General features: G+C 39.6%; 1 protein-coding gene across 1 annotated transcript; it reads right to left on the bottom strand.

The window, feature by feature from the left end:
* Nucleotides 1-128: 128 nt before the first annotated feature.
* Nucleotides 129-27,734, bottom strand: LOC115658862 (putative short-chain dehydrogenase/reductase family 42E member 2). Its single transcript, XM_030578339.1, has 12 exons — nt 27,652-27,734; nt 27,368-27,608; nt 26,188-26,283; nt 21,238-21,295; nt 18,960-19,078; nt 17,851-17,926; nt 14,951-15,033; nt 9,625-9,762; nt 7,647-7,712; nt 6,833-6,896; nt 3,653-3,726; nt 129-497 (listed from the first exon to the last, which is right to left on the bottom strand). Exons 1-12 carry the CDS (start codon nt 27,732-27,734, stop codon nt 246-248), a joined length of 1,350 nt encoding a protein of 449 aa, XP_030434199.1. The 3' UTR covers nt 129-245.
* Nucleotides 27,735-27,764: the final 30 nt, after the last annotated feature.

The following is a 27,764-nucleotide window of genomic DNA, read 5'->3' as shown; positions in this document are numbered from 1 at the left end:
GATCCAACAGCTTTGACGCCTGCATTTGTCATTGGTGATCATCTTTGGCCTTCTGACCTTACTATACTTTATTTTAACCTTTTAAGAAGGTTTACTGATGTGCTGTCTTTTTTTAGTTCAAGCCTAAAAATAACTGCCTTTTACATCGGAACTAATATCTGGTACAGAGTAATGCAGCCCATGTGAGCCGAGGACTATACTGTGACTGATTACATGCCAGTTTATTAATGCTCCTGAAACATAAGTTAATGTTGGTTTTCTTTGAAAAAATGCATAATTGGAAGATCTGCTAATGTAAAAGAAAGAAATATCAAACTTAGAAAGCTGCCAATTAAGGAAAGTATGACTTTAAGGAAGATGTGATGATTCTGGTTTTCTGGTCTTGTTTTAATAAAATGGTCCACAGAATCGGCAAATGTGAACTTCTTTGGATAGTAACCTAGCTGGCTGCGTGCCTTGTCTATTCGGAATGTGTGAGTCACGGCAATGTTCCGCACCTACGAGGCAAAAGAACCAACAGTCAAAGAGCTGCACACATTCCAAACCTTGAACAAAACTCTGTTATGTGAATGGTAGCACAACAGAATATGAAAGAAAAGCAAATTCTCAAATTAAAAATAACTTTGGGTCAATCTGTACACTCCTGTACCTCACATTCTCCTTCAAATTGTCCTCACAAATGGAGGGTCTTGGGCAGGGCCGGCTCTAGGTTTTTTGCTGCCCCAAGCAAAAAAAATTTTGGCTGCCCCCTGTCCCAGCCCTGGGCTCCCCCCCACACTCCCATGCTGCCCCTGCCCTGGGCTCTCCCTCCCCGCTGCCCCAGCCCTGGGCTTCCCCCTTTCCCCTCCCCCAGTGCCCTCCCCCCACCCCCTTGCTGCCCGAGCCCTGGGCTCCCCCATTCCCCCCCACCAGTGCCCCTCCACCTCCTGCTGCCCCAGCCCTGGGCTCCCCCCGCCACCTGCACCATCCCTCCACCGCAGCCCTGGGTCACTGGTAACTCGCTCCCAGGGTGGGTCATTCAGCAGGAATTTTAGACGTGCACAAAACAGACAGGATTGGTTCCCATATGGTTACAGAGATGCAGTAAAGTGGAACAATTTTCAGCTTGTGTGATTGGAGGATATCTGGATGCATATTATAAGACTGTCCTCCATAAATAAGGAAAAGTTGAGGTGTCTCTGTTATTCTTTTGTTCCACTCTTTCTTTCTATGGGGAATTTGCCAATGCAATATCACGGTCTTCCTTTTAAACAAACAAACAAACAAACAAACAAACAAACAAAAGGCAATGGCTGTTGATATAGCAATTCCAGTCTTAATAACCACTGGGAAGCATTTCTTGCTCAATTTTATCCTACTTTTTCTCCAGCAAGTTACAGTGGATCAGTATATTTGATTTGGGAGAAATGAAGTAAAAACTGTCCAAACTGAGCGTGAGCACGCCTGAATTTTGAGATGTTAAAATCTGGAAGGCAGGTGCTGGGTGTGTTTGTGGGGGGCTGTGGGCTCTGTAGGGGAGCACAGCAGCATGTATGCAGCAGCGTGTCTGGCGCTGCGTGGAGCCAGACATGCTGGTCTGAGTGGCACGATAAGGGGACTCGGGGGTTGGAGAAGGGGTAGGGGGTTCTGGGGGGGCAGTCACGGGACAGGGAGCGGGGGGTTGGATGGGGTGGAGGTTTGGGGGGAAGTCAGGGGCAGGGAGAAGGGGGGGTTAGATGGGTCAGGGGTTCGGGGGGGCAGTCAGGGGACAGGCAGTGGTTGAATAGGCATGGGAGTCCCAGGGGTTTGTCAGGGCACAGGTAGGGGGTGGGGTCCTGGGGGGAAGTTGGGGAGGTCTCAGGAGGGGGCAGTTGGGGATAAGGAGAAGGAGACTTAGATAGGGGATAGGGCCCCAAGGGGCAGTTAGGGGCAGGGGTCCCGGGAAGGGCTGATAAGGGGAAAAGGAGCAGGGTGAGCGTGTGGATGGGTTGGCGTTTCTGTGGGGGGCAGTCAGAGGGAGTGGATGGTGGCAGGGTGGGGCACCCTCCCTCCCCATGGAGTGTCCTGTTTTTTGAATGTTAAAATATGGTGTCCCTACCATCCACAGTGCAACTCTCCACTCACAGCATGCTGCCGCATGAGGTCCTGCTCCTTCCTTTCCAGTTGGTAGTGGCCAAGGGAATGCTGGGAAATGTAGTTCTTTCCCTGCTCCAGGGCTGGCTCTATAGGCAGAGAGCTAACCAAGGAACTACGGCTCCCTGAGCCCCCTGTTGGTTCTCAGCTCCCATGCTGGATCCCTGCCGCCCCTGCAAATGGGCTGCCCCAAGCAGGTGCTTGCTTTGCTGGTGCCTAGAGCCGCCCCTAGTCTTGGGAGTGTATAGAGAAGGCAGAAGCTGCTATCTTCCAGCCTTTGGGACATCTACACAGGATGCTCAGCCCCTCTCCAGCAGCATCTCGCTATGCTATTGGTCAAGCACCCTACATCCATCCATCCATCCATCGTACTTCCATGGCCCCACATTACCATAATATCTGAGTGCCCACAATCTTTAGAATATTTAGCTTCACTACCCCTGAGGGGAATATAGGGAACTGAGGAAAGACTAATGACCAAATTTTAAAAGGTATTTAAGCATCTAAAGATGCAGATAGTCACCTAGTGGGATTTTCAGAAGTGCCTTGGCACCTGGATGCTTTTGAAAATCCCAATAGATGCCTATCTGCATCTTTAGGTGCCTAAATACCTTCAAAATCTACCCTAAATTGGCTTGCCCAAAGTCACAGAGGAAGTCTGTGGCAGAGCATGGAAATGAATATGTATCTCCCAAGCCCCAGCAAGTGCTCTGACAACTGAACCATCCTTCCTTGTGACTGTGTCACTCCTATCTTTTGAAGAAGTGGAGAGGGGCAGGTGCTGAGAAACTGCAAATGTAAGCAGCATTATGGTAGGCTTGGGATGCCCTAGTGGAGATCTGTTGCCTCAGAAGGGAAGATTTCTATGGGAAGTGGCTCCTCCCATTCTTGGTCCGGGCTCCAGGTCCAAACCATGCAGTCCCAACCTTGTACTTAATCCATTGAGAAGATGGATTGGAAGACAATGGCATGGAGAGGTGTGTGTGGGGGGGGTTCTTGGCACCACACAGCTCCCTAAGTCAGATCAGAAGATCTTCCTGTTGCAGAAATAGTGAAGATAATATGATCTTCCCTATAGCAATTTGTAGCTACTCACACTAAATGAAATAATTACTTGTCATTTTACCAAGAGATTGTTGAGATTTGTTTCTTTTTTGTCTCAAATTGTTTAGCAATGTTTAATTACTGGTATAGACTAAAACCATTGTTTCTTATTTGCTTGTGTTTTCTAAAAATAACAATCGTTGCATTTTCTTGGGAATTATTAAATAACAACATAAATAATACAAGTGTGTTTAAATGGACAGAAATTATTTAGGCAACATATTTCTAATAACAAATATATCATATGGCCCAAATTGTGGCTGGCATTTATTTTTGCCATGAAAACCGCAGGTAAAGACGGAGCACAGATGGGGAGTTTTATTCTTTGACTTCTGTGAATTCTTTGTGAGATTACTGCAACATTGTGCCCCCAGTATTAACATAACATGCTTCCTTCACATTTTAATTAGATATTTTATAAAGATACATATTTTACCTCATTTCTGGTCAGCAAAGGTGTAAATTCAATAACTGGTTTCAATGCCAAGTGCAGATATTCCATTGCTGTGGCTGTGAAACAGAAAGTTACTACTTGAGATAACAATGGTAAACCACTAAGATATTTTAATTTTAGTATAACAGTTCATGTAGGTAATGTTAAAGAAAATTTAAATTGTTAAAGAACTGTGCACAAAGTAATTGAAGTCCATAGCACTACTTGTTTCAGTAAGATGGGTTGGATTGGTGCTATTTTTGTACCATAAAGTAGGGACATACTTGGGATTACTTATATGAATAAAGGGTTTGCATGATTGGATGTAGGCCTGCTAGACTGATTAAATAACTACAAGACTTTGGGAAACATAGTGATAACAAGTCATTGTAAGTTGGATTCTGCATTTGTTTCACACCCAAGATTCTCATAGATGTCAGAGGGAGTTTGGGATGCACAAGATGCAGAATTCAGCATCGCAAGGAAAACATCTAGGGTTGCCAAGCAATTAAAAAAATTAATTGTGATTAATTGCATGATTAAAAAAATTAATTGCAATTAATCATGCTGTTAATAGTAGAATACCATTTATATAAATATTTTGGGATGTTTTCCACATTTTCAAATATGTTGATTTAAATTACAACACAGAATACAAAAGTGTACAGTTCTCACTTTATATTTATTTTTATTATAAATATTTGCACTGTAAAAATAAAAGAAACAGTCTTTTTCAATTCACTTAATACAAGTACTGTAGTGCAATCTCTTTATCATGAAAGTTGAACTTAAAATGTAGAGTTATATACAAAAAATAACTTAATTCAAAAACAAAACAATGTATAACTTCAGAGCCTACAAGTCTACTCAGTCCTATTTCTTGTTCAGCTAATCACTCCAACAAACAAGTTTGTTTACATTTGCAGGAGATAATGCTGCTTGCTTCTTGTTTACAGTGTGACCCGAAAGTGAGAACAGGCATTTGCATGGCGCTGTTGTAGTTGGTGTCACAAGATATTTATGTGCCAGGCAGGGCCGACTCTAGGCACCAGCCAAGCAAGCTCGTGCTTGGGGCGGCAGATTCTAAGGGGTGGCATTCTGGCCAGTCCTAGGGCGGCATAGCTGTCCTATTTTGTTTTGTTTTGCCTCCGGGTCCGGCTGCCCTGCTCCCTGGGGTTTATTATTTTATTTTGCTTTGTCTCTGGCTCCAGCCACCCTGTTCCCAGGGGTTTTTTTTCTGTTTTTTTTTTGCTTTGCCTCCAGGTCTGGCCACCCTGGGCCCTAGGGTTTATTTATTTATTTGCTTTGCCTTTGTGTCCAGCTGCCCTGCACCTGTGGTTTTGGGGTTTTTTTTTGCTTTGTCTCCAGGTCCAGCTGCTCTGTGCCCTGGGGTTTATTTTTATTTTTTTTGCTTTGCCTCTGGGTCTAGCTGCCCTGCACCCAGGGTTTTGGGGGTTTTTTGGCTTTGCCTCTGGGTCCGGCTGCCCTGCACCCAGGGTTGTTTTTTGTTTTTTGTTTTGCTTTGTCTCTGGGTCTGGCCACCCTGCGCCCTGTTTTTCCTTTTTTGCTTGGGGCAGCAAAAAAGTCAGAGCCGGCCCTGGTACCAGGTGTGCTAAAGATTCATATGTCCCTTCATGCTTCAACCACCATTCCAGAGGACATGCGTCCATGCTGATGATGCGTTCTGCTCAATAATGATCCAAAGCAGTGCAGACCAACGCATGTTCATTTTCATCATCTGAGTCAGATGTCACCAGCACAAGGTTGATTTTCCTTTTTGGTGGTTTGGGTTCTGTAGTTTCTGCATCAGAGTGTTGCTCTTTTAAGACTTCTGAAAGCATGCTCCATATCCTGTTCCTCCCAGATTTTGGAACGTAGTTCAGATTCTTAAATCTTGGGTTGAGTGCTGTAGCTATCTTTAGAAATTTCACATTGGTACCTGCTTTGTGTTTTGTCAGATCTGCAGTGAAAGTGGTTTTAAAACAAAGAACATGCTGGGTCATAATCTGAGATTGCTATAACATGAAATATATGGCAGAATGCGGGTAAAATATAGAACAAGAGACATATAATTATCTCCAAAGGAATTCAGTCACAAATTTAATTAACACATTATTTTTGTAAACAAGCTTCACCAGCATGGAAGCATGTCCTCTGGAATGGTGGCCAAAGCATAAAGGGGCATACAAATGTTTAGCATATCTGGCATGTAAATACTTTGCAATGCTGGCTACAAAAATGCCACATGAACATCTGTTCTCACTTTCAGGTGACATTGTAAATAAGAAGCGGGTACCATTATCTCCTGTAAATATAAACAAACTTGTTTCTCTTAGTGATTGGCTGAACAAGAAGTAGGACTGAGTGGACTTGTAGGCTCTATAGTTTTACTTTTTTTTTTGTTACATAACTGCACTCAAAAACAAAACAATCTGCCTTTGTAAGTTGTGCTTTCATGATAAAGAGATTGCACTACTATATTTGCATGACGTGAATTGAAAATACAATTTATTTTATTATTTTTACAGTGCAAATATTTGTAATAAAAATAATATAAAGTGAGTGCTGCACACTTTGTATTATGTGTTGTAATTTAAATCAATATATTTGAAAATGTAGAATAACATCCAAAATCTTTAATAAACGTAAATTGCTATTCTGTTGTTTAACAGTGTGATTAAAACTGCGATGAATTTTTTGAATCATGATTAATTTTTTTGAGGTAATCCTGTGAGTTGACTGTGATTAATCGACAGCCCTAAAAACATCAATTTCAGAGTATACAACGAGGCCAAAGTTTTTTACCTGTAATTTTTTGCATTCATATTGTGAAGTTCACCTCTATTCAGGGAGTTTGCACAAGGCTCATTGAACCCTTAATTCCCATTTAAGCCCTATTGAGATTTTAGATGAGAGTTAAATGATGGAAAAATCTTGTGTTGGCTCTCTTCATATGGGTGAATGTCACCAGTATGTGTCATATAAACCAAATTATCACAAAGCTAGTGAACAATTACTTTTGGAATTGCACAATTTAAAACTGTTCAATCTTACATTTTACAAAAGTATCATGGAAATAAAAACTCAGAGAAAAAGTAAAAAAGCAAAATTAACCAATGCATGGCATTCAGATACTATGGATAGGGAGCAGGATAGACAGAAAGATAAATAAAAACATTTTACCTGCTACATAAACAAAGCAAGTAGGAATACGTATCCATGGTGGACTGCAACCTAATTTTTCAAACTGAAAGGGATTAAAAATAGTGAATAGCAAAAGAGAAACTAATAAATGTATGGCTATCAGTGCAGAAAGTATATATGGCAATATTTATAGATAAAATATAAACCTGGATGTTCTTTTTCAGATCAGTTCATTGTTGTTATTGTTATTATTTTACCATTTTTCTTCTCAAAATGATTCCAAACATAATTACATGAGAAATGTAGTAAATTACATTTATCTGAATAGCAGTGTGTGTGAGAAAAATGCATTATGTTTTCTTTGATCCTAATCCCACAGTCATGATGCACTGATCTCTCATTTTACAGAATTAAAATGTTATGGTTTTTAGCAAATCATTAACAGTAAAGTGATTTATGGAAAAAGTATTTGTATTACAGAATAACAGCCTGAGCCTACATTCTTTGTGAACCAAAAACTTCTACTGGTGTCAGTAGGATGGAAGGATCAGGCAGTAATCTGATAAAATAAATACACCAAAAAGGTAGCTTTCGCTTATTCCAGTACACATTGTCCCGACTTCAATTAGTTATTAAGGCTAACGTTTGGAAAGGTGCTCTTGAACCTGAGATGAGCATGCAAAACCCCCAATGTGTACACAAAAGTTGAACTTGTATACATACAAAGGAATATATGCATGCAATTCCCTGATTTATGCATCCATATTTGCACATACAGTTTTCAAAACGTGGGCCTACAGTTTTTCTACATTCATTGTATTGTATTTGAAATAAATATATGTATTGTACATACTAGTGGAGTTATCCATTCAAAAAGGTTGACATTCTTGCCATCATTTATGTAGTATGCCTGACCACTCTGTTAAAGAAACAGAGAAAACACAGCTTAGTAACATGATACTGTGCGTGGAGTGACATTTTTTCATTCTCTCTTTAAATATCTGTACTGATTTTATAAATAATATAGCAGCATAAATAAAAGTATATACACAACAGGTTACCCAAATTCTGTTTCAATTAACAACTATTCTGTATACAGTACAAACTGATTGCCACAACACTGATTGTTTTATTTTGGTTAATAACCCGCTTCATTGTAAAATTGCTTATTACAAGTTTATTGATGGTAAAATGTTATTTTACTGTGATTCCCAATCACGGTGAAATTGATTATAAATTGACACTTTAATTGTACCTTCTTGGAACACACAGAAAATAGTAGGATTATATTCTGTTCTTAATTACACTGGTGAGACTCCATTGAAGGCCAAGTGAAGTAAAGTTTGACCTATTACCTTTTTCCTGTTAACAGCTTCACGTATAAAACCCATAACACAAGTATATGCTTTGATAATCTTACCAATGTACTTTTCTTTTTTAATTAATTATTTTAAACAGGGTAAAAATTTGTGCTAACAAGGAAGAAAAGACATGCAACAATCTTTTTTTAAACAGATGCACTTGTATTGAGTGTGCAGAGCTGGTAGTTTGCACATGCAAATATCTAGGTAAGAACTGGCAGCAACACAGATCGTTAAGGTTGTCTAAGACTTTCTTTCCATAATTAAATACATACGTCCTGACTCTGCTTGGCGCGGTTTAGCCCTGTCCCGGACACCTGCCCCTTCTGCGGTGTGAGGGAGACCCTGGCGCACGTTTACTTAGAGTGCACCAGGTTGCAGCCCCTACACCGGCTCCTCATTAACATCCTCTTACGTTTCTGGCTGCACTTTCCCCCCCACCTCCTTCTCTACGCACTCCCTATCCATGGCCCCACGAAGTGCCAGGACCTCCTGGTCAACCTCCTCCTTGCCCTGGCTAAAAAGGCCATCTACACGACCAGGGAGAGGAGGTTGGCCGATGGAGACCCCGGTGACTGTGGGGCTTGTTTCTGATCCATGGTCCGTTCACGCATCCGGGCAGAGTTCCTCTGGGTGGCGTCCACTGGCTCCCTTGATGCCTTCGAGGAGCAGTGGGCGCTGTCCGGGGTTCTCTGCTCGGTGTCCCCGTCAGGTTCCCTTCTTATGACCCTTTGACCTCACTCCTGTCCCTGTTCTTTTATTAGTGGTCCCCCGAACTCAGTGGGTTCTGTGGTCCTGTGGGTCCTCCCCTTAGGCTGGGGGGGGATCCTTTAGCAGCCCGCCCACTTCCCAGACACCCAATAGATACATGAGGTTCAATTTCATTCAATGGCCAGAACCTTAGCTGACGTAAATCAGTGTAATTCCATTGACATCAACAGAGTTACATCAGCTTATATCAGATCTAGCCCAAGACCTCTGGCAGGTAACAATATGCTGATCTGCACTGATTGTGATATTAGCTGGGAGTGCTAGTTTCACAACAGCCATTCGCAGCTCCTTGGGGAGGAAGGGACTATCTCAAACCACTTTACTCACCCTCAATCCCACTCCTATAATGGCCCCTGTGTATAGTAAGGATTGGGGTAAAACAACCCCAACTCCATTATCTAATTGTTTATTACTCCTTTGCTCCTGTTGGAGAAATAATAATAAAGATAATTTGGGGAGAGTATTTTCCTACTGGTGGACTGAGTCTTCACTATGTAGTGCACTCAATGTTCTCTAGTGCCACCAAGGTAGCTGGTACTTCATGGCAATAGAGCAGGGCAAAAGCCATGCACAGGTGGACCATGATATGAGCGTTAAGAGCTAGTACCATCATTCTGTTCTGATTATAGCTATTTTCATTTTAAATTTGTAACAAACTAGATAGGGTGTTGCCGTTTTTTTTCTTTTCTTTTTACTTACAGCTATATAGTTCCTCTCAGAGGTAAGAGCCGCAGCAGCCAGGATATGAGCTTGTACAAGATTCTGTACATGAACCCAGTTCATTGTGGCAGAAGGGTCCCCAAACCTGAGGCGAAACAGGCCCTTCTGAATATTAACCTGCAAAAATATATAAACAGGAAATCCCTGCATGATGTGGCTTAATTTTGCACATAAAAGGAGTACATCAAACAAAGCCCAGTCCTTCTGCTACTGAAGTCAATGGGAATTTTACCACCAACTTCTATGCCTCCAGGATTGGACGCCTAATCAAAAATGAAAAAGGTTGATATTTACTAAGGGAATGTATGACTCAAATACTGTGCTTGAGACTTCTAGTCTAGATTGTCTTTTTGTCATTTATTAGAACAGAAACTGAATAAAATACTGTGGCCAGATTTTAAAAATAGATCTGGATAATTTAATAACATGTTAATAAACAAAGCTAAAAGTAATCAAATATCATGCTCCAGAAAGTAAGCCGAACACTTGAAACAGCCAGGAGAGAACATCCTCAACCCCACCTACAATGTTAGACAATTTGCTAGGTGTATTATTGTGAGAAAGAGGGGTAACTTTCTTCAGAAGCATTAATAGCCTCTAGGAAAGTTACCGGACTAGGATTAGTAGTCTGAACGAAAATGGGAAAGTACAGAATCATAGAAGTTTAAGACTGTAAGGGACTTCAAAAGGTCATTGAGTCCAGTTCCCTGTACTCAAGGCAGGACTAAGTATTATCTAGGCAATCCCTGACAGGTGTTTGTCTAACCTGCTCTTAAAAATTTCCAATATGACACAGATTCCACAACCTCTCGAGGCAATTTATTCCAGTGCTTAACCGCCTTGACAGTTAGGAAGTTTTCCCTGAAGTCCAGCCTAAATCTCTCTTGCTGCAATTTAAGCCCATTGCTTCTTGTCCTATTCTCAGGTTAATGAGAACAATTTTTCTCCCTCATCCTTGTAACAACCTATTATGTACTTGAAAACTGTTATCATGTCCCCTTCAGCCTTCTCTTCTCCAGACTAAACAAACACAGATTTGTCAATCTGTTCTCATAGGTCAGGTTTTCTAGACCTTTAATCATTTTTGTTGCTCTCCTCTGGACTTTCTCCAATTTGTCCACCTCTTTCCTTAAATGTGGCACCTGGAACCAGACACAGTACTCCAGCTGAGGCCTTATCAGAGTGGAGAAGAGCAGAATAATTATTTCTCGTATTTATGTTTTTGAAATGCTCATTTCTAGAAGATACTTCTTCTTGCTCTACTGTGTTTCTATTATTTGCCTTTTGTTAAGGAACATCACCAATTTAGGGCCAATTATTGCTCTTTGATTCTCCAGTTGAAGTTATTGGTATTGGGACATTTATGAGTGTATTTTAGCACAGTGTTATAGGCACATAATCCTAACTCGTGTTGCAAGAACACATTATGATGCAAGTATTGTCTCTTGTTCTGAGGGATGTCCTTTTTTTTAGATCCAAATGGATCTTCTTTTGTACAAACCTGCTGCTATCTTTAATTATTGTGAATTATTTATAGTGTAAATGCTAAATCATTCAATTGAATTTACTGAGAATTATATAGGCTAAAGTGTTGTTTAAAGTGTTCTCTGCTGTCTTGTCTTCTTGTGGCCTTGTGCCACATTAATGTGTGGAAAGGCCATATGTATTTCATACTGCATATATGTCTTCTATTATTTTCTATAGGTTTCAGGTGTGTGTGAGCTATATGGAGGAAAGGGGCCACTTGCATAGTAGCTGTTACATGAATCCATAAACTGTCTCACATCAGTGCATTATTTAAACATATGCTACTTTCTCTAGCATTCTTATATAAATTACATATGGTTTTATTCCATGTACATCCAAAAGGAACAGCAGATTTGCCAGCTGCTTTACTCTCCTAAGTGAAATACTAGAAAAGAAGTTTCTTTTGCTAAAGGTCTGTTGTTTTTTTTTAAATTGGCTTCATGCATATCTGTAAGTATTCTTCTGAATAGTACAACTGAAATCACTTAAACTACAAATGGAAAACAGCTAGTGACAGGCCTGATATTTGAGGAGGCATTCAGTGACACTCCCCATGCTCACATGCTCTTGACAGTTCCTTTATACTCATCCCCAGGATCCTTTTAAGTCCTGGAACCACTAGCAGTCTTCCATTGCTCCCTATGACCCTTGGCCCCCTGCCGCTCTGCTATACACTATGTGGCTCCCTCTGGCTTCTGGTTATCATGGAGATATCACAAGCCCTGTTAGAGGTAGCAGTTTTGAGTTGGGAAAGGCAGAGTTACAGCTGTCACAAGGGGAGGGCACTTAAAACCTGAGAGCTTTAACCGGGAGAAGGAGTGGGGGAGTGAGGGAGCTTGTAGGTCAATGAAAGGGGGAAAGTAAGGAGATTTGGAATTCAGCAAGGGAATGGGGAAGAGATGTTTGAGGGTCAATGAAGGGTGACTGAGCTGGAGCTTGGGAGTAATGGGGAGTGGAGAGGAGAGTGAGAGGGTTTAGAGGGCAGTGAAGAGTTTTAGGAAGGAAGAGTGAGGATGTCTGGGAGAGTGAGCAGTTTGATAACAATGAGAAGTAGAAGTAAGTGGGGCTTGGGGGATTGTGAGAGAAGATAGAAAGGGGACTTAGGAATAGTGAGGGGAACAGAGGATATGCAACAGAGTGAAGGGAAGGAATATCTGACGGAGTTTGGGAATAATATTTGGAAACGAGGGGATTTTGTAGCAATGAAGGAAAGGAGGACTAAATATTTTTGAGTGCAAATGGAAGGGAAGTGAGGTGATTTGGGAAATAGTGAAAGGGAGGAAGGATGCGCTTGTGGTCAGGGCCACCCAGAGGGGGAAACAAGTGGGGCAATTTGCCCCAGGCCCCACAGGGGCCCCCCCCGAGAGTTTTTTGGGGCCCCCAGAGCAGGGTCCTTCACTCACTCCAGGTGCCCCAGAAAACTTTCACAGCGCCTGGGCCTCCGGAACTTCTTCTGCTCTGGGTCTTCGGCGACAATTTGGTGGTGGGGAGTCCTTCCATTCCAGGACCCACTGCCAAAGTGCCCCGAAGACCCGCAGTGGGGGGGTCCTTCCGCCTTGGGACCCACCGCCGAAGTGCTGGTCTTCGGCAGCAATTTGTCAGCAGGGGGTCTTTCCGCTCCGGGACCCGCCGCCGAAGTGCCCCAAAGACCTATGGCAGGGGGTCCTTCCACTCTGGGACCCACCACCGAAGTGCCGGGTCTTCAGCGGCAATTCGGCAGCGGGAGCCTTAATTTCCCATATGCAAAATGCGCACAAATACTTCTTTACCTCATAGGGTTTTGTGGGCATAAATCTGTGAGTATTTGGGAGGCACTCAGATACTCTGGGGCCAAATAAGTACTAATATATGTATTAAATAGACAGTGGATTGAGGGGAAAGAGTGAGGTCTTCGGAGCAGCAGAGGACGGCTTGGGGGCAGTGAGGAGGAGGTTTTGCAGGAATGAGTAGGAGCTGGGAAAGTGTTTTGGGGCAGTGGCAGGGAAAGGAGTGTAAGGCATGTTAAGGATAAATGAGGGGAGAGTGTGAGGAGATGTGGGAAGCAGTGAGGAGGTTTGTAGATCAGTGAAGAGGATTGAGGATTGTGAGAAGAGAATTTCCAGAAATGAAAGACAGGAGAAGATTGAAAGAGAGAGAGCGATTTGGGGTACTTTGAAGACCTACAGAGAGGGTGCGTTGGTTGGAGAACATGAGGAAAGAGAGAATTAGGGGGCAAGCAGAGAGAGAATGAGGGGTTTTGGAGGTAGTTAGGGGGAAAATGAGGAAGTTTGAGATCACCGAGGAGAGAGTGAAGAGGTTTTAGGCAGAAGGAAGGATTGGAGAATACAGGAAAGAAAAATGAGGAAAGGGAAAGGTGGGAAAGGGAAAGGACAAGTGAACTTGGGGGAAAGAGGGAACAAGAGGAGTCAGCTGAAAGCAAAAATGTTGAAAAATAAGAAGCTGATATGAAAGAATCAGAAAAGAGTCTTGAAGACAAAGTAGAGCTGCAGGAAAAGCTGTAGAAAAAATAAACTGAATTTTTAAAATTACTGAACAGAAGGAAGGAAAACAGAGGTTGAAAAAGACATAAAAGAAAAAAAATATACACCAAGACCCACTACAGAGAAAAATGGGAAAAAAGGAAGAACAAAATGAAGAAGCCATAGTAAGTTTATAAATATATAATTATATAAAATTTAATTAGAAAATGTTGTAATTAAATAAATTACATACACTTCCCCATCTCATCATTTATGTGAAATATGGGGCATATAAAAATAGTATATAATAGGATGGTGTCACAAAAAGGTTTTATTACATAATTTTGGGATGGTTATGTTACTCATGAGTGATCAATCCACAAATGATTTATGTAGGTCACCTCACATGAGTATCGATAAAATTATTTTACCACAACACACCAGCATGTGTATTTTATATGCCATATATTTTACAGAAAAATTACTTTACGGATATCTTGTACATTTTATTGGAATGATTTGTTGTATCTCTCCATCTCTGAAGTCAAGTTCCTTAGTTAGCATGAGACCAACTGTACAGGAATAATTTTCTCACCCCAGTTTCTAAATCCATCAATCATGCATCATGCCTGAATCCTACATTTTAGCACAACCTTCCCCTGCTCCTATGAAAAATACAGATGTTATTTATTCAGTGCCCTACATAACTTTAAAGAGTAATCTGCCCTCAAAATAAATGACTTGTAATTATGCACACTCTGTCTTCTTAACACTACAGTAAGCCAACCACCTAAAATAAAGCAAGAAAAAAAAAAGTAAACATGGGCACCTCTGCTTGCCCTTTAGTAACGTGCTGAATTAGAAAGTATTTCAAACTCCTTAGCCTGTTTCACTAGATAATGAAAATCGTTAATGGTTGATGCTGGAAATAAGATATTTAGCTGTATCATCTTTTATTAATATTTTAAAACTTATAAGTTGCACAGTGAAGTCTGAAATATATCTGGATCTGAATCTATTACAGTAAAAGCTCTAAACTACTGGTATTTCAAATCAATGTACAAATGCTGAGTTTACATTTACTTGTGATGAAGAATGACTTTATTGACTATTTTTGTACCTACTGTATATTCTTTAAGGATATATTTTCTCCTTAAAGTATGTGCTATTTTATTAATTGTAATGTCTTAAAAACCTAAGAGCAGATTGTTCCTGTTTCCAGACAACTAGCCAATTAATGAATTACATTAAATATAACAAATGCTACTGTATATTAATGAAAAGTATATGAAAAAAATAAAATAAAATAAAATAAATACTGCTATTCGTGGCAGATGTCTTTGCTCTCCTGGTCCGTAGATGCCTGGTGGGCGAAGAACACATGTACGGAGCTTATCACCTCCTAGGACATATGATAAAATGTGATTCTCAAATGACTTTCATATTACTACATTACAGGTACTTTTCATAGGCTGTGAATATCCAAATGTATATAAAATGAGGGCCCAAAGCTGTAGCCACTCCATGTGAAGAATTTACTTTGAAGTAAATGATTTTCATCTTCCTTTAAAAAAGGAAATTAACTTAGTACTTGTGAAAGATGCTGGCTTGATAGCCTCCCCAAAGTTTATTTCTTTATCCACAAAATATCTACAACATAGACAGTAGCAATATAAAAATTCACCAAACTGCTTTGTCAATGTGCTTCAAATTCTGAATTGGAGGGATCCCTTCTAGCAGTTCAATCCCTTGTCCATACAGTCTTTGATCTCTGCATTAAGATAGCCAACAAGAATGCCAATTGTGACAATATTTTTTGTGATGTGAACTAGTATAAAATAAAAATTGGAATAAGCTCACTAAACTAATCTTACATAGCCCACGAACCATGATCAGGAAGCATTGGCTTTCAGTCACTAGAGCTATGAGCTGGATTTGAACCATTAATTTATAGATGGAAGGCTTCAAATATTTGGCCCAATCCTGCTTCTGTTGAAGTTGATGGAAAAACTATCATTGACTTCTATGGGAGCAAGACTGGGTTCATCTCCCTATTTTCCTACAGTACATTGGTGATCTAGTTCATCATATCAGAATAATTAAATTCTTAATACACTATCACAAGACTTTGATGAAGTTCAGTACCTAATCTTGATATAGCATTAAATCCAAGTTTCATGTTTGAAATGTTTAACTGTATTTAAAAGTGACTGAACCATCTTAGGTAATGTCTACACTGCACTTTTGTTGTTAAAACTTTTGTCGCTCAGAGGTGTGAAAAACACACACCCCGGAATGACAAAAGTTTTAGTGATGAAAAGTGCCAGTGTGGACAGTGCTTCGTCAGTGGAGAGGCTCACCCGTCGATGAAGCAACTGCCCCTTATTGGGGGTGATTTTATTTCGTCACCCGGAGAACTCTCTCCTGACGACAAAGAGAGGCCACACTGCTTACCTTACAATGGCACGGCTGCAGTGGCACAGCCGCATTGTTGTAAGGTGCATAGTGTAGATATAGCCCTAATCTCCTAAATAGCTATATAATACATCTGACACAGAAGAAGTTTTAGAGAGACAAGGTGGGTGAGGTAATATCTTTTAACTTTAATGGTATTATATTAGCCACTTGTAGTACTTTGCAATTATCAGATGAAAAAAGTCCTTTCTGGAAATTGTCCACAGCTGAATTTAACTCAGTGTCACCTGGTCACATGGTATCAAGTTGTACTTTACGTTGATTTGTTTTGAACTGATAGTTATAGTATCTCATAGGTGAGCTCAAGTGTTCTAGTGTATAACTGACTCCCTCAACATGGAAAACTCTGGGAAGCCCTAATAAATAATTCCAGGCTAAAGTATCAAATGCTTTCTGCAAAGTTTAATTTATAACCGTAGAACTAATGTTTTAATCAGCATTCATATTTACTTACGTTATACAACATTTTCAATATGATTCATTTAAACAAGGTTTTTATTTTTAACTCTTCTATCCCTTTAAAGAAATGCTGGTATTCAAAAGTAAGTGTTGTATTATATATATATTGTAGAAGTTGTAAACATTTTAAAATTATTTTTAGGAAAAATGTTTTAATTATCTGGTATTGTGCTTTCTGGTATCTTTCTATAAATCTGTGAGTATAAGAACATAAAACATAAGAATGGCCATATTGGTCAGACCAAAAGTACAGTATCCTGTTTTCCAATAGCAGCCAACGCCACATGCCCCAGAGGGAACAAACGGAATAGGCAATCATCAAGTGATCCACCACCTGTGACTCATTCCCAGCCTCTGGCAAACAGATGCTAGGGACACCATCCCTGCCCATCCTGGCTAATAGCCATTGATGGACCTATCCTCCATGAATTTATCTAGTTCTTTTTTGAATGCTGTTATAGTCTTAGCCTTCACAACATCCTCTGGCAAAGAGTTCCACAGGTGGACTGTGCGTTGTGTGAAGAAATACTTCCTTTTGTTCGTTTTAAATCTGCTACCTATTAATTTCATTTGGTGACCCCTGGTTCTTGTGTTATGAGAAGGAGTAAATAACACTTCCTTATTAAGTTTCTCCACACCAGTCATGGTTTTATAAACCTCTATCATATCCCCCCTTTAGTCATCTCTTTTCCAAACTGAAAAGTCACAATCTTATTAATCTCGCCTCATATGGAAGCTGTTCCATAATCATATCGTTGCCCTTTTGCAAACTTTTTCCAATTCCAATATTTTTTTTTTCAGATGGGGTGACCACATCTTCACTCAGTTCAAGATGTTGGCATATCATGGATTTCTAGAGAGGCAATATGATATTTTCTGTCTTATTATCTATGCCTTTCTTAATGATTGCCAACATTCTGTTAGCTTTTTTGGCTTCTGCTGCACATTGAGTGGATACACCTCTACCCCGATATAACATGACCGGATATAACACAAATTCAGCTATAACGCGGTAAAACAGTGCTCCAAGGGTGCGGGGCTGCGCACTCCAGTGGATCAAAGCAAGTTTGATATAACACAGTTTCACCTATAACACAGTAAGATTTTTTGGCTCCCAAGGACAGCGTTATATCAAGGTAGAGGTGTATTTTCAGTGAACTATTCATAATGATCTTGTCAACTTGAGGAAAACATATACATGCCAGTTAGATATGACATCAGGAGAAGTACTAAATCCCAGTATGTTGTTAATGGCTGAAGCAAATTAATATTAATTGAAAAATACCTGCTACTGGAGTTCCATTAGCTGCTAGTACCATTTGGTCAGCAATCGATTTGGTCTTGGAATAATGGTCAATATGCTTAAAAAAAGAGCAAATATTATGGCTTTGTTTAATAAACTTCTGTCAAACTGGTTTCTTGTCATCAGCTCTGTAACAGCTTCTCAAAATTGAGAAGTTGTGGGGGTACTAATTTAGGGTAAAATGCCTAAATTATTGTTTTATAAGTGAAGCAGACAGGTTTGCCTATACAAATCTGGATATCCAGTTGACTGTATTCCATTTGAAGAAATATTTTAAATCTTATAACAATGTAAAATATTGTTGTAATAGTATTATTCAGATTTTAATTGCTTAATATTTTTAAATTTGAATGTGTTTCTGTAGTAGTAGAAAAAACACTCAAAATATTAATGTGTTCTTTTGTACAAGTTAATGATTAGGTGAGAATTCTTGTGTTTGATTTTCTTGTAGTGTGAGCTTAATTTACTAAGTGTTTACTCCCCCCCAAGTTATTCAGAACAACATTATTAAAAACTATTTTGTCTGCCCATCAATAGTGTATGAATCATAATGGTAGCCAGGCACTGCATTATATCAAGAGAAGTATTTTAATGGAAAAAGAAGATAGGAAAAATAAAAATTTACATGAACTGACAATGTTCGCTTTCGAATTAAAGACAATGATACTATAATAAAAAGTGCAGTTTTTCCATTTCAGCATTGATTTTGAAAATAGATAATAATATTTGACCAGGGAGAAAACAGATAACAGGTATTTAAATAAAAATAATGAATATAAAGACTCAGATAGACCCTAATCCATACAAGGGGACCTTTATATCCTTGTTGAGCTGTATTAACTACAGTGGGACTCTGTATGAGCATAAGGACTTTCATGGGTTCCTTTCCACAATCAGGGCCTTGATGGTAAAGTACATACTAACAGTTACTTAAAATAATTACATTGGTTCTCAAATGGTGTCTATATACAATTTTAAAAAACAGAAGATTTTTCTTTTTTTTAAATCCTTTTGCGTCAATGCTGTTCAGAAATAACAGAGCAAAGCAATAAAATAGAGAAAACATGGAACAAATAGTACAGGTAAAATACCTTTTCTAGTGGAAAATATGGCACAGTTTCCTCATCGCCATCTTCAATGGGATTCCCTCCAAACACCACGTTCACCGTACTAGTATATATCAATCTGGGGATGTTGTGTTGTTTGCAGACTGCAGTGATATGCAAAGTTCATTATTATTTCAATAGAAATTGGAATAAGCAAATAAATAACTTAGAACAGAAGAATGGCCATACTGGGTCAGACCAAAGGTCCATCTAGCCCAGTATCCTGTCTTCCGATATTGGCCAATGCCAGGTGCTTCAGAGGGAATGAGCAGGAAATAACCTTTTCTAAAACAACAGTCACATATATTATAAGAGTAATCTTTCCATTTTAGGATTGTTTGGGAATTTCTAATAATATCTTACATTTATATACTGTAACTCTATGCATTTCAAATGATCCCAAGTTCTTTATAATTTGGCATCACATTCTGACTGAATATCCTGTAATTGAATATTATGGTTTTGTAGAGGGCTAGAACTCTTCTGTTGGGAGAGGGGATTGGGCCCCAGTTAACTACAATAGAAGCAGCACAACTTCTCTAATGGCAGCCCACTATATATTCACAAGCTAGTAGGATGAAAGCAGGAAGAACTGCTGTTAAAACTATGAAAATAGTTAATGCCTTCCAAACAAATGAATGCTAATTCTTGTGTTAGGCTAAACATGCTAATGAAAAGCTACTGCCAGGTTGCAATCAGGGGGTAGAACTGTTCCTCCTTTTTTCTGGCTTTCCTACAAACCTCTGGAGACACAACATTCTGTAAGTCCTTCATAGCTGGAGAGGGTGTTGAGGAGCAGAGTTCAGGGATCGAGGGGCATGATCGTCATGTTTGAGCAGATATGCCCTTGATTGTGGCCCCAAATACTAACCTCCACTCAGCTCTTGAGAAGAATAATCTGAGGGGAGAGGAACAAGCTGTACAAGGGGTCACAAGCAGACAGACTATGGGTACAAACCAATTATGTTTTTGCAGCATAAATGTCATTATATTTTGGGAATAAAGAAGAGAGGTACAGAAGCTGAGCCACAATGTATGCAATACAATTTGAAAAGCCATATCTGGAAATGAAAGAATCTGAAAATTGTTTATCATAATTTTCCTGAGATTGTTGGTAAAAGACTAAAATTTAAGAAAAACAAACATGAGGTGAGGAATTTCCAGGTACAAAGTAAAATAAAAGTGAAGCTTTAACTTATGTGGATATCTGTAGTCTTAATAGGGTAAAGTGATAATAAAAGTAATCTGGCACTCACAGAGCACTGTCTGTGTGATAATATAAATGCCTTATTCATACATTAAATAATTGTTTTAAATCTCATAACACCCATATGAAGGAGAGAGGTATTATTATATCCATCTTACTGATAAAAAGCGGAGAGAGATTAGTAGTTTCATCTTGATGTGAGGGGATGCTGGTGGCTTTGTGCAGAGGGTGCAGGAGGTGGGGAATGGCATCTCTGAAATGGACCCAGCGTTGCCCGAGTGAGGGGGTTTGGGATGATGTAGGATTGGGGTTAGTGATCATGTTTAGTGTTGTGCATGTGTAAGAAATTGCAGAGTAATCATGTTTATGAGAAAAAGGAAATATAAAGTAACTAGAAAGCTGGGAAACAGCAGTTTGAACTGTTACTAAACCTGTACTGATGGGGGAGGAGAGCTAACATGGAAATGAAAGACTAATACCTACGTACAAAAAAGATAACAAAAAGTTATAAATAAGTTTATGTAAAAAGGGAGGTTGAAGCTGTGTTGTCTGGTGCTGGAGGCGACTGTGATGACATCACCCTGATGAGCTTCCTACTTGGGAGTAATTGATCATCATTTGCTGAGGGTTTTGCCTTAATAAAGATTTGTGAGACCCACCTGCTGAGCAAATGAATCTCAGTCCAATAGTACATGGATCCTTTGTTAATTTAATTCTGCGAAAGAGGTTTGTGTGACAATACGGCAAGGGAAACATAGGGTCCAGAGGTCCCTATGGCGCAGTCTACTCTAAAGCTTGGGTGGGATGAATATAGATTCCTCCTGCTTGCCCCAGCACAGTTCTCCAGCACCCAGTGTGGTTGTTTGGCTTTAGTGTCTTTGCGAAGTTTACACAGAAAGTCTTGAGACAGGTGAGCTGTTTTAGTACTGTGAAAAACAAACGACATTTTCCTTATAAAATATATACCAAGAAATAGTTTAACTATGCCAAATAGCTTTTACTAAATGTTATATTAGCTTGCCATACCAATACAGAAAGACACATCTAGATACATACCTTCAATTATGAGTTTTGTCCCACCAACATTTATAGATTCAATTTTTTCTTTTTGTAGCTAGAAAAAGAGAGATTGTACAGTATCTGAATAATCTCACACTTTACACTCAGTCCTAGAGCTGGTCAGGGATTTCCAGGGCAACATTTTTTTTTGTGTGCAAAAAATGTCAATTTTTAAAACAAATATTGTTTCTGGGAATAATTGGTTTGCATCCTATTTTGATGTTTTTGAAACAAAAAGCTTTGTTCTTTTCTGTTCAAAATGACTTTTCATTTGAAAATGTAACAATGAATCCTAAAACAAGCATACAGAAAGGAGGATTTTAAATATACATGTTACAGTAGCAATTCAATTGTCAGTCCTCTGTATTCAGAGGTATCTATTCAGTGAATTTGTGCTGTACAGTGACAAAATAATTAAACTATAATTAATGTCTAGCAAAGATTATTATGTTGCTGTTTTGATTAAAATGTTGGGGATTTTTTTATTTTATTCAAGGAGGTTTGGGTTTTTTAACATTATTATTTTAGCACTCAGTTTCTTTCTAAGGATCATACATCAGGGATAAGTTTTCTTAGCTTTGACAACATTGTACCTACTAATTGTGGATAGTTGCGAATTTAAATACAGCAGCTATTGTAGTAATTTAATTCAGGTTTCAGTCTTCCCATCAACTTAGCTGGAGTATATTATTTCCGGTTTTTAATAGGTATATTTATATTTATAAATGTAAGTTCAGAGATTGTGGGGAAGACTTAACTATGGTTACTCAGTGAGATTGGCCATAAATAGTTAAGCCTCACAAAAAAATTGTGAAGTAGGTAAGTATCATTATCCCTCTTTTACTGAGGGCAGAACAGATAGGTGAAGTGACTTGCCCAAAGTCACACATTGAGTCAGTGGCAATGCTGTGAACTCTACTCTCCTGTCTCCAAGTGCAGTGCTCTAACCCCTAAATTGCACTTCACTGACACTTCCCAGCTGAAAGTCCTTGGTTGCTCCCAGGTTGTTTTTGGAGCCTCAGATAGTGAAGTCACTCCCCCATCCCCAGTACAAGAACGCTAAAAGAACAGATTCACTATAAATGGAGCTGCAGTTTATACACAGCAACACAACTTGAGAATTTCATTCTACAATACTTTCATATAAGCAGGATTTCAGTCTATCTGAGTTTGTGTTCTCTAGTCTTCCCTTTTTGGGAAAGACTGTCAACACTAGAAGACTGTTGCAAGACAACTCTGGTGCCATCTAGAGTCCTTAGATTTCTTTGATTCATTTAGCTTGAGTGCCTTTGGGTGGCACTGGTCTTGTGGGTTGATTATCTTGTAGGGAATGGAAAACATGCTGATTCTTTTAGCTTTGACAATAGCCTTTTATACTGTTAAACATGCAGTTTTGTTAACTCATTTTAAGACACTAGCTGGGAAGGACAGTAGTGTTCCTGACTGGATTAATTCATAGACTCATAGACTCTAGGACTGGAAGGGACCTCGAGAGGTCATCAAGTCCAGTCCCCTGCCCTCATGGCAGGACCAAATACTGTCTAGACCATCCCTAATAGACATTTATCTAACCTACTCTTAAATATCTCCAGAGATGGAGATTCCACAGCTTCCCTAGGCAATCTATTCCAGTGTTTAACTACCCTGACAGTTAGGAACTTTTTCCTAATGTCCAACCTAAATCTCCCTTGCTGCAGTTTAAGCCCATTGCGTCTTGTTCTATCATTGGAGGCTAAGGTGAATAAGTTTCCTCCCTCCTCCTGATGACACCCTTTTAGATACCTGAAAACTGCTATCATGTCCTCTCTCAGTCTTCTCTTTTCCAAACTAAACAAACCCAATTCCTTCAGCCTTCCTTCATAGGTCATGTTCTCAAGACCTTTAATCATTCTTGTTGCTCTTCTCTGGCCCTCTCCAATTTCTCCACATCTTTCTTGAAATGCGGTGCCCAGAACTGGACACAATACTCCAGTTGAGGCCTAACCAGCGCAGAGTAAAGCGGAAGAATGACTTCTCGTGTCTTGTTTACAACACACCTGTTAATGCATCCCAGAATCATGTTTGCTTTTTTTGCAACAGTATCACACTGTTGACTCATATTAAGCTTGTGGTCTACTATGACCCCTCGATCTCTTTCTGCCATACTCCTTCCTAGACAGTCTCTTCCCATTCTGTATGTGTGAAACTGATTGTTCCTTCCTAGGTGGAGCACTTTGCATTTATCTTTATTGAACTTCATCCTGTTTCCTACCTATCTGGAAGGTTGCAAAGGGAAGTATTGTACAATTTATGCTACTTACGTGGGGTTCTTCAAAGCTCAGTTTTATTAGTCTTCCTTTTCAGTGTATATAAGAAAGAGTGTGTGTGTGTGTGTGTGTGTGGAATGGGGGGGAATCACAAAGCAGTTTGAGTTGCAGTGTTAGAAGTTTGCAAATAACGCTGCTCTGTGTCTTGTTTTCATAAGTACACCTCTACCTCGATACAACGCTGTCCTCGGGAGCCAAAAAATCTTACCGTGTTATAGGTGAAACTGCATTATATCGAACTTGCTTTGATCCACCAGAGTGCGCTGCCCCGCCCCCTCGGAGCTCTGCTTTACCATGTTATATACAAATTCATGTTATATTAGGGTAGAGGTGTATTGGACTTGGGGTGGTAACTATGATTTCCCAGTAGCTGCCTGAGACCGGGATATAGAGGAGAATAAGCTGGATAAATTCAATCTTTACAAGATGGAACTGATAACAGTGATTTGGTTGAAGGATTTTGAGGTTATTGCAGGGGTGATTCCTGCCCCCTTTACTGAGGAGATTTCATCAATTTTTGTTCAAGATTTGCAATGCAGAGGTTCCCTTGGATTCCTGTTTGCTCCTTGGAACTCAGGCGGACAGGAACACCTACTCCCACCTGCACTCAGCTAGGTGTTTGTGACCTTTTTTAGGACCTTGATACAGTGATTTACAGTCATCATTTTAGATTGAATTACTGCAGTGCACTCTACAATGAGCTGTCCTTGAAGACTATTCAAAAGTTACAGCTAAGGCAGAATGTGAATGCCCATCTGTGAGTTGGTATTAGCAAATGGGACTCATTACATCTGTTATTTGACAGGTTCCTGAGCTTCCTAATCACTATACAGTAAACAATTCAAAGCTTTGGTTAAGATCAATACAGTTCCATATTATTTGGCCTAGGTTATCTCTCTTCATGTTATCTGCCATGACAGTTAGGATCAGCTGAGACATGCTTTAAATGGGATGGAGCTTGTGGGAGGTTATTCTTGGGGGAGGTGCTTGAAGCTGGAATGTGTGGCCTCAGCAAGCCTGAGAGAATCTGAGTCTTTTGGTGTTTTGGAGACAATACAAGGACCTTCTTTTCACTCAGGCATCTGCCTGATGTGGTAGGTAGACAAGTTATGAATAATGTGGAATAAAAAAGGAGTAAGAAGCAGTGGGAGGTAGATTGTTTATCTGTGGAGATTATTATTTTTCTAGCATGATAGAAGATGATTTATTTGTATCGATATACGTTTTAGTAACATCAGGTATGTGTCCTGAGATCTACAGAAGGAAGCATTTTATAAGTTTAAAAAAAAATTACAATAATCAGTAAATTTTCTGTTTAAATGTACATTGATGGGACTATTTTTCTGATATGCAGATGGTGTTGAATATATATAATTATTTGCATTGATATAGAATTTGTTTCTTGATCTTGTACAGCACAGGTGCAGATTGTTGCACAGGTAAATGCAAGGTTAAATGTGATGCACAGATCAGGGAGTAGAGAGCCATCCAATCCCAAATAAATGTCAAGTTACTCTGCCTAATTGTAGCAGTAGAACCAAACTGGGGAGTGTGATGCTAAGCACTTCATTTGCATGCTGAGGATCACATATAAGTCATATCTCTTCAGAAATGCTTGTTCTCTCCCCACCCTGCACTTTTTTTTTTAACTTGTGCTCTTGATAGTAAGGAAGAAGATATGCAGAAGCTCTGACACTACCAATTATTGTGGGCAGCTAAGCCTAGTGCTTAACTTACTTGTACCCATGCACAGTCACAGTTCTCTCTTGTGGTAGGGCACAATTAAGTATGTGCTCTAGGCTGTGTACTGTACAAGGATTTGCTGGCTCAAGGCCTTAGAGTAGTTTACAGACCACTGGTTATTAGCACAGGGGAAGGAAAGGTGTGGAATTGATTATTATAAGATCAGGCAACTGTAGGAAATTACACTCAAATGTTAACTTTCAATGAAAAATTGAGTAACCAATCTGAGATGAAACATGGAAAGAAGTTTTGAAATCTTACACTTTTGAACAACACTGGGTTAATGCCATTTTAGACGATGGCTTAAATCTCTTCTTATTACCCACAGCTCGAATTTTCACCACTCAAAGTTAGAAAAGTTGTATGTCTTAACTATCATTGTAAATAAAACTTTAAGTGATTGACAGAGGCTGGATAAGGTCACTGATATGATGATCTATTCATAAATAACTGGCAATTTACAAAAAGACAAACATTTCAAGAAATACTTGTGATAGGTAGCTCTTTAAAACTATGATGTTCAATATATTGTGCTCTTGATCCTGTGAGTTCTTAAAACTATGCACAGCAGGCAGAGAGAGAGGTTGAATGGAAGCTACTGATGGACATGAGTATGTTTAAGCATGAGACTTAATCCTCTGCACTGAGCAGATGTTAATATAAGCACCTTGCACACAGGATAAGAAACGAGGTGCGATGTGGGTGGTGAATGGGTGTACCTGAGAAGAAGATGGGCTTAAATAAAAGCCTGGTTATTGGGAGACCAGAGTGCTGGAACAGGAATTTGCTCTTTTCATCGGAGTGCTCAGAAATCTGACACATAGTGCTAGGATAACCACAGGTCTCACATGCTAACTTATCATTCAGTTAGAAAGACACAAGAGATAATTGTACTCACTTGCTCTAGTCCTGACATTCCATATGCAGCTGCATGAAACACACAGTCAGCCCCTTCACAAATTGCAAATAGAGCATCATAATCCCTCACATCAGCCTGCAATATATATGGAAAGATATTTTGAATTTGATCACAAAACTACAGTTTAGAGTTTAACCACGAAGCTATTAGCAGCCATAAAATGCATGCATGAAATTGTGCACACATTTGTTGTGATAAATAAAGGGGGAGGGATAGTTTCCTTTGATGGACACCCAGCCACCAGTTAGCTGTAAAATCCCTCTTGGTAGCTGACAAAACCATTAGGTGTAAGCACAGAGGAGACCCGCAAGCCAAAATAAAAAATAAACCTGACAGTTGCTAACTAAACATTCCCTATCCAAATTATTTCTTCTAGGTATGGAAGATACTTTTTCATACCTGCTTCAAACCTTACACAGCATTCCTGCTGCAGTGCTTATAGCATTGCTGCTCCGTGTCCCCGCAGCCCAGAGAACAACAGACAAAGTTTCTTTTCCCATTTTTAAAAGTTCTAGCCTTCCCATTGTCCCTTTTGGTCAGGTGCCCACTCTTTTCCTTTTCTGGGGGACTTTTTAATCCTTTACAGGTAAAGCTAGTTAAGAACAGCTATCAAGAGGTATTTTACAGCTAACTGGCTGGGTGGGTGTCCATCAAAGGGAGCTACCCCTACCCCCCCTTATTTATCACACTTATGGAAGCCAGGGGCTGAAAATCAGGCCCATTTTCATACTTTGTAATGATATTATAACAACTTTCCTCCCAGGAGAGCAATACACTTCACAAAAATTAATTCCTTTAGCTTTAGAACACCCCTGTGAAATAGGGAATTATTATCATACAAATTTTGCAGATGATTAAATCAAGGCACAGATTGGTGAAGTGACTTGCTCAAAGTCACAAGGAGAATTATTTGCAGTCAGGAACAGAACCCAGAAATTCCTTGTTCTAGGCACCAGACTTCATTGCTTTCTTACTGTAAGTACAGTAGTTCACATTTTTTTTACAGTCTATTGATTAAAGTGCTGTGGAAGTTGTGGAGGAGTCTTACTTTTATTTATGATTGTTCTGGGTTTTGTGAAAACTGTCTTGCTGAGACACTATGTAAAAATCAAACAGATTAACTTAATTTGATTGTTGTGAACATGTATTTTTATCATACCTGGATAAACACTACTCCATTAGGAATTTCCCAGATGGGCTCTTGTATATCTAACAGAACAACCGAGGCACCTGATTTGGCAAGAGCACACCCCAAATTATAGCCAAAGAATCCTCCACCTCCTGTCACTACTGCGTTCATGCTTCTTTTACTCCGTGCTCCAGCATGTTGCTTCAGATTACAGTCAGATGTTTGGCTCCAAGGGGGCACTACCCCATTAGAGATATGTTTTGGGTCATGTCTACAACATGCAATACGATTTTCTATCACCAGACACACAAAACATTTTTTTTTCCATGTTGAAAATTGCTCCATGGTGCTCTGGGGTGCAGATAATTCCACTAAGTTTCATGTTAAAGAGCTCCATTCAGGGCTGCAATGTTTTTCTTTATCTTAA

The sequence above is a fragment of the Gopherus evgoodei genome, chromosome 10 (assembly GCF_007399415.2).
Source record: "Gopherus evgoodei ecotype Sinaloan lineage chromosome 10, rGopEvg1_v1.p, whole genome shotgun sequence".
Classification (NCBI taxonomy): domain Eukaryota; kingdom Metazoa; phylum Chordata; order Testudines; family Testudinidae; genus Gopherus; species Gopherus evgoodei.
This window is presented reverse-complemented; position numbering and strand designations above follow the sequence as displayed.

Bases quoted from the DNA above. Each gene is read 5' to 3' on its own strand.
- LOC115658862 (XM_030578339.1), bottom strand. From the start codon at position 27,734: ATGGAGCTCTTTAACATGAAACTTAGTGGAATTATCTGCACCCCAGAG. The intron at 26,284-27,367 runs GTATGATAAAAA...TATATATTGCAG, and splicing joins ATGGAGTAGTGTTTATCCAG to GCTGATGTGAGGGATTATGA. The intron at 7,713-9,624 runs GTAAGTAAAAAG...TTTCTTTAACAG, and splicing joins CTGAGAGGAACTATATAGCT to AGTGGTCAGGCATACTACAT.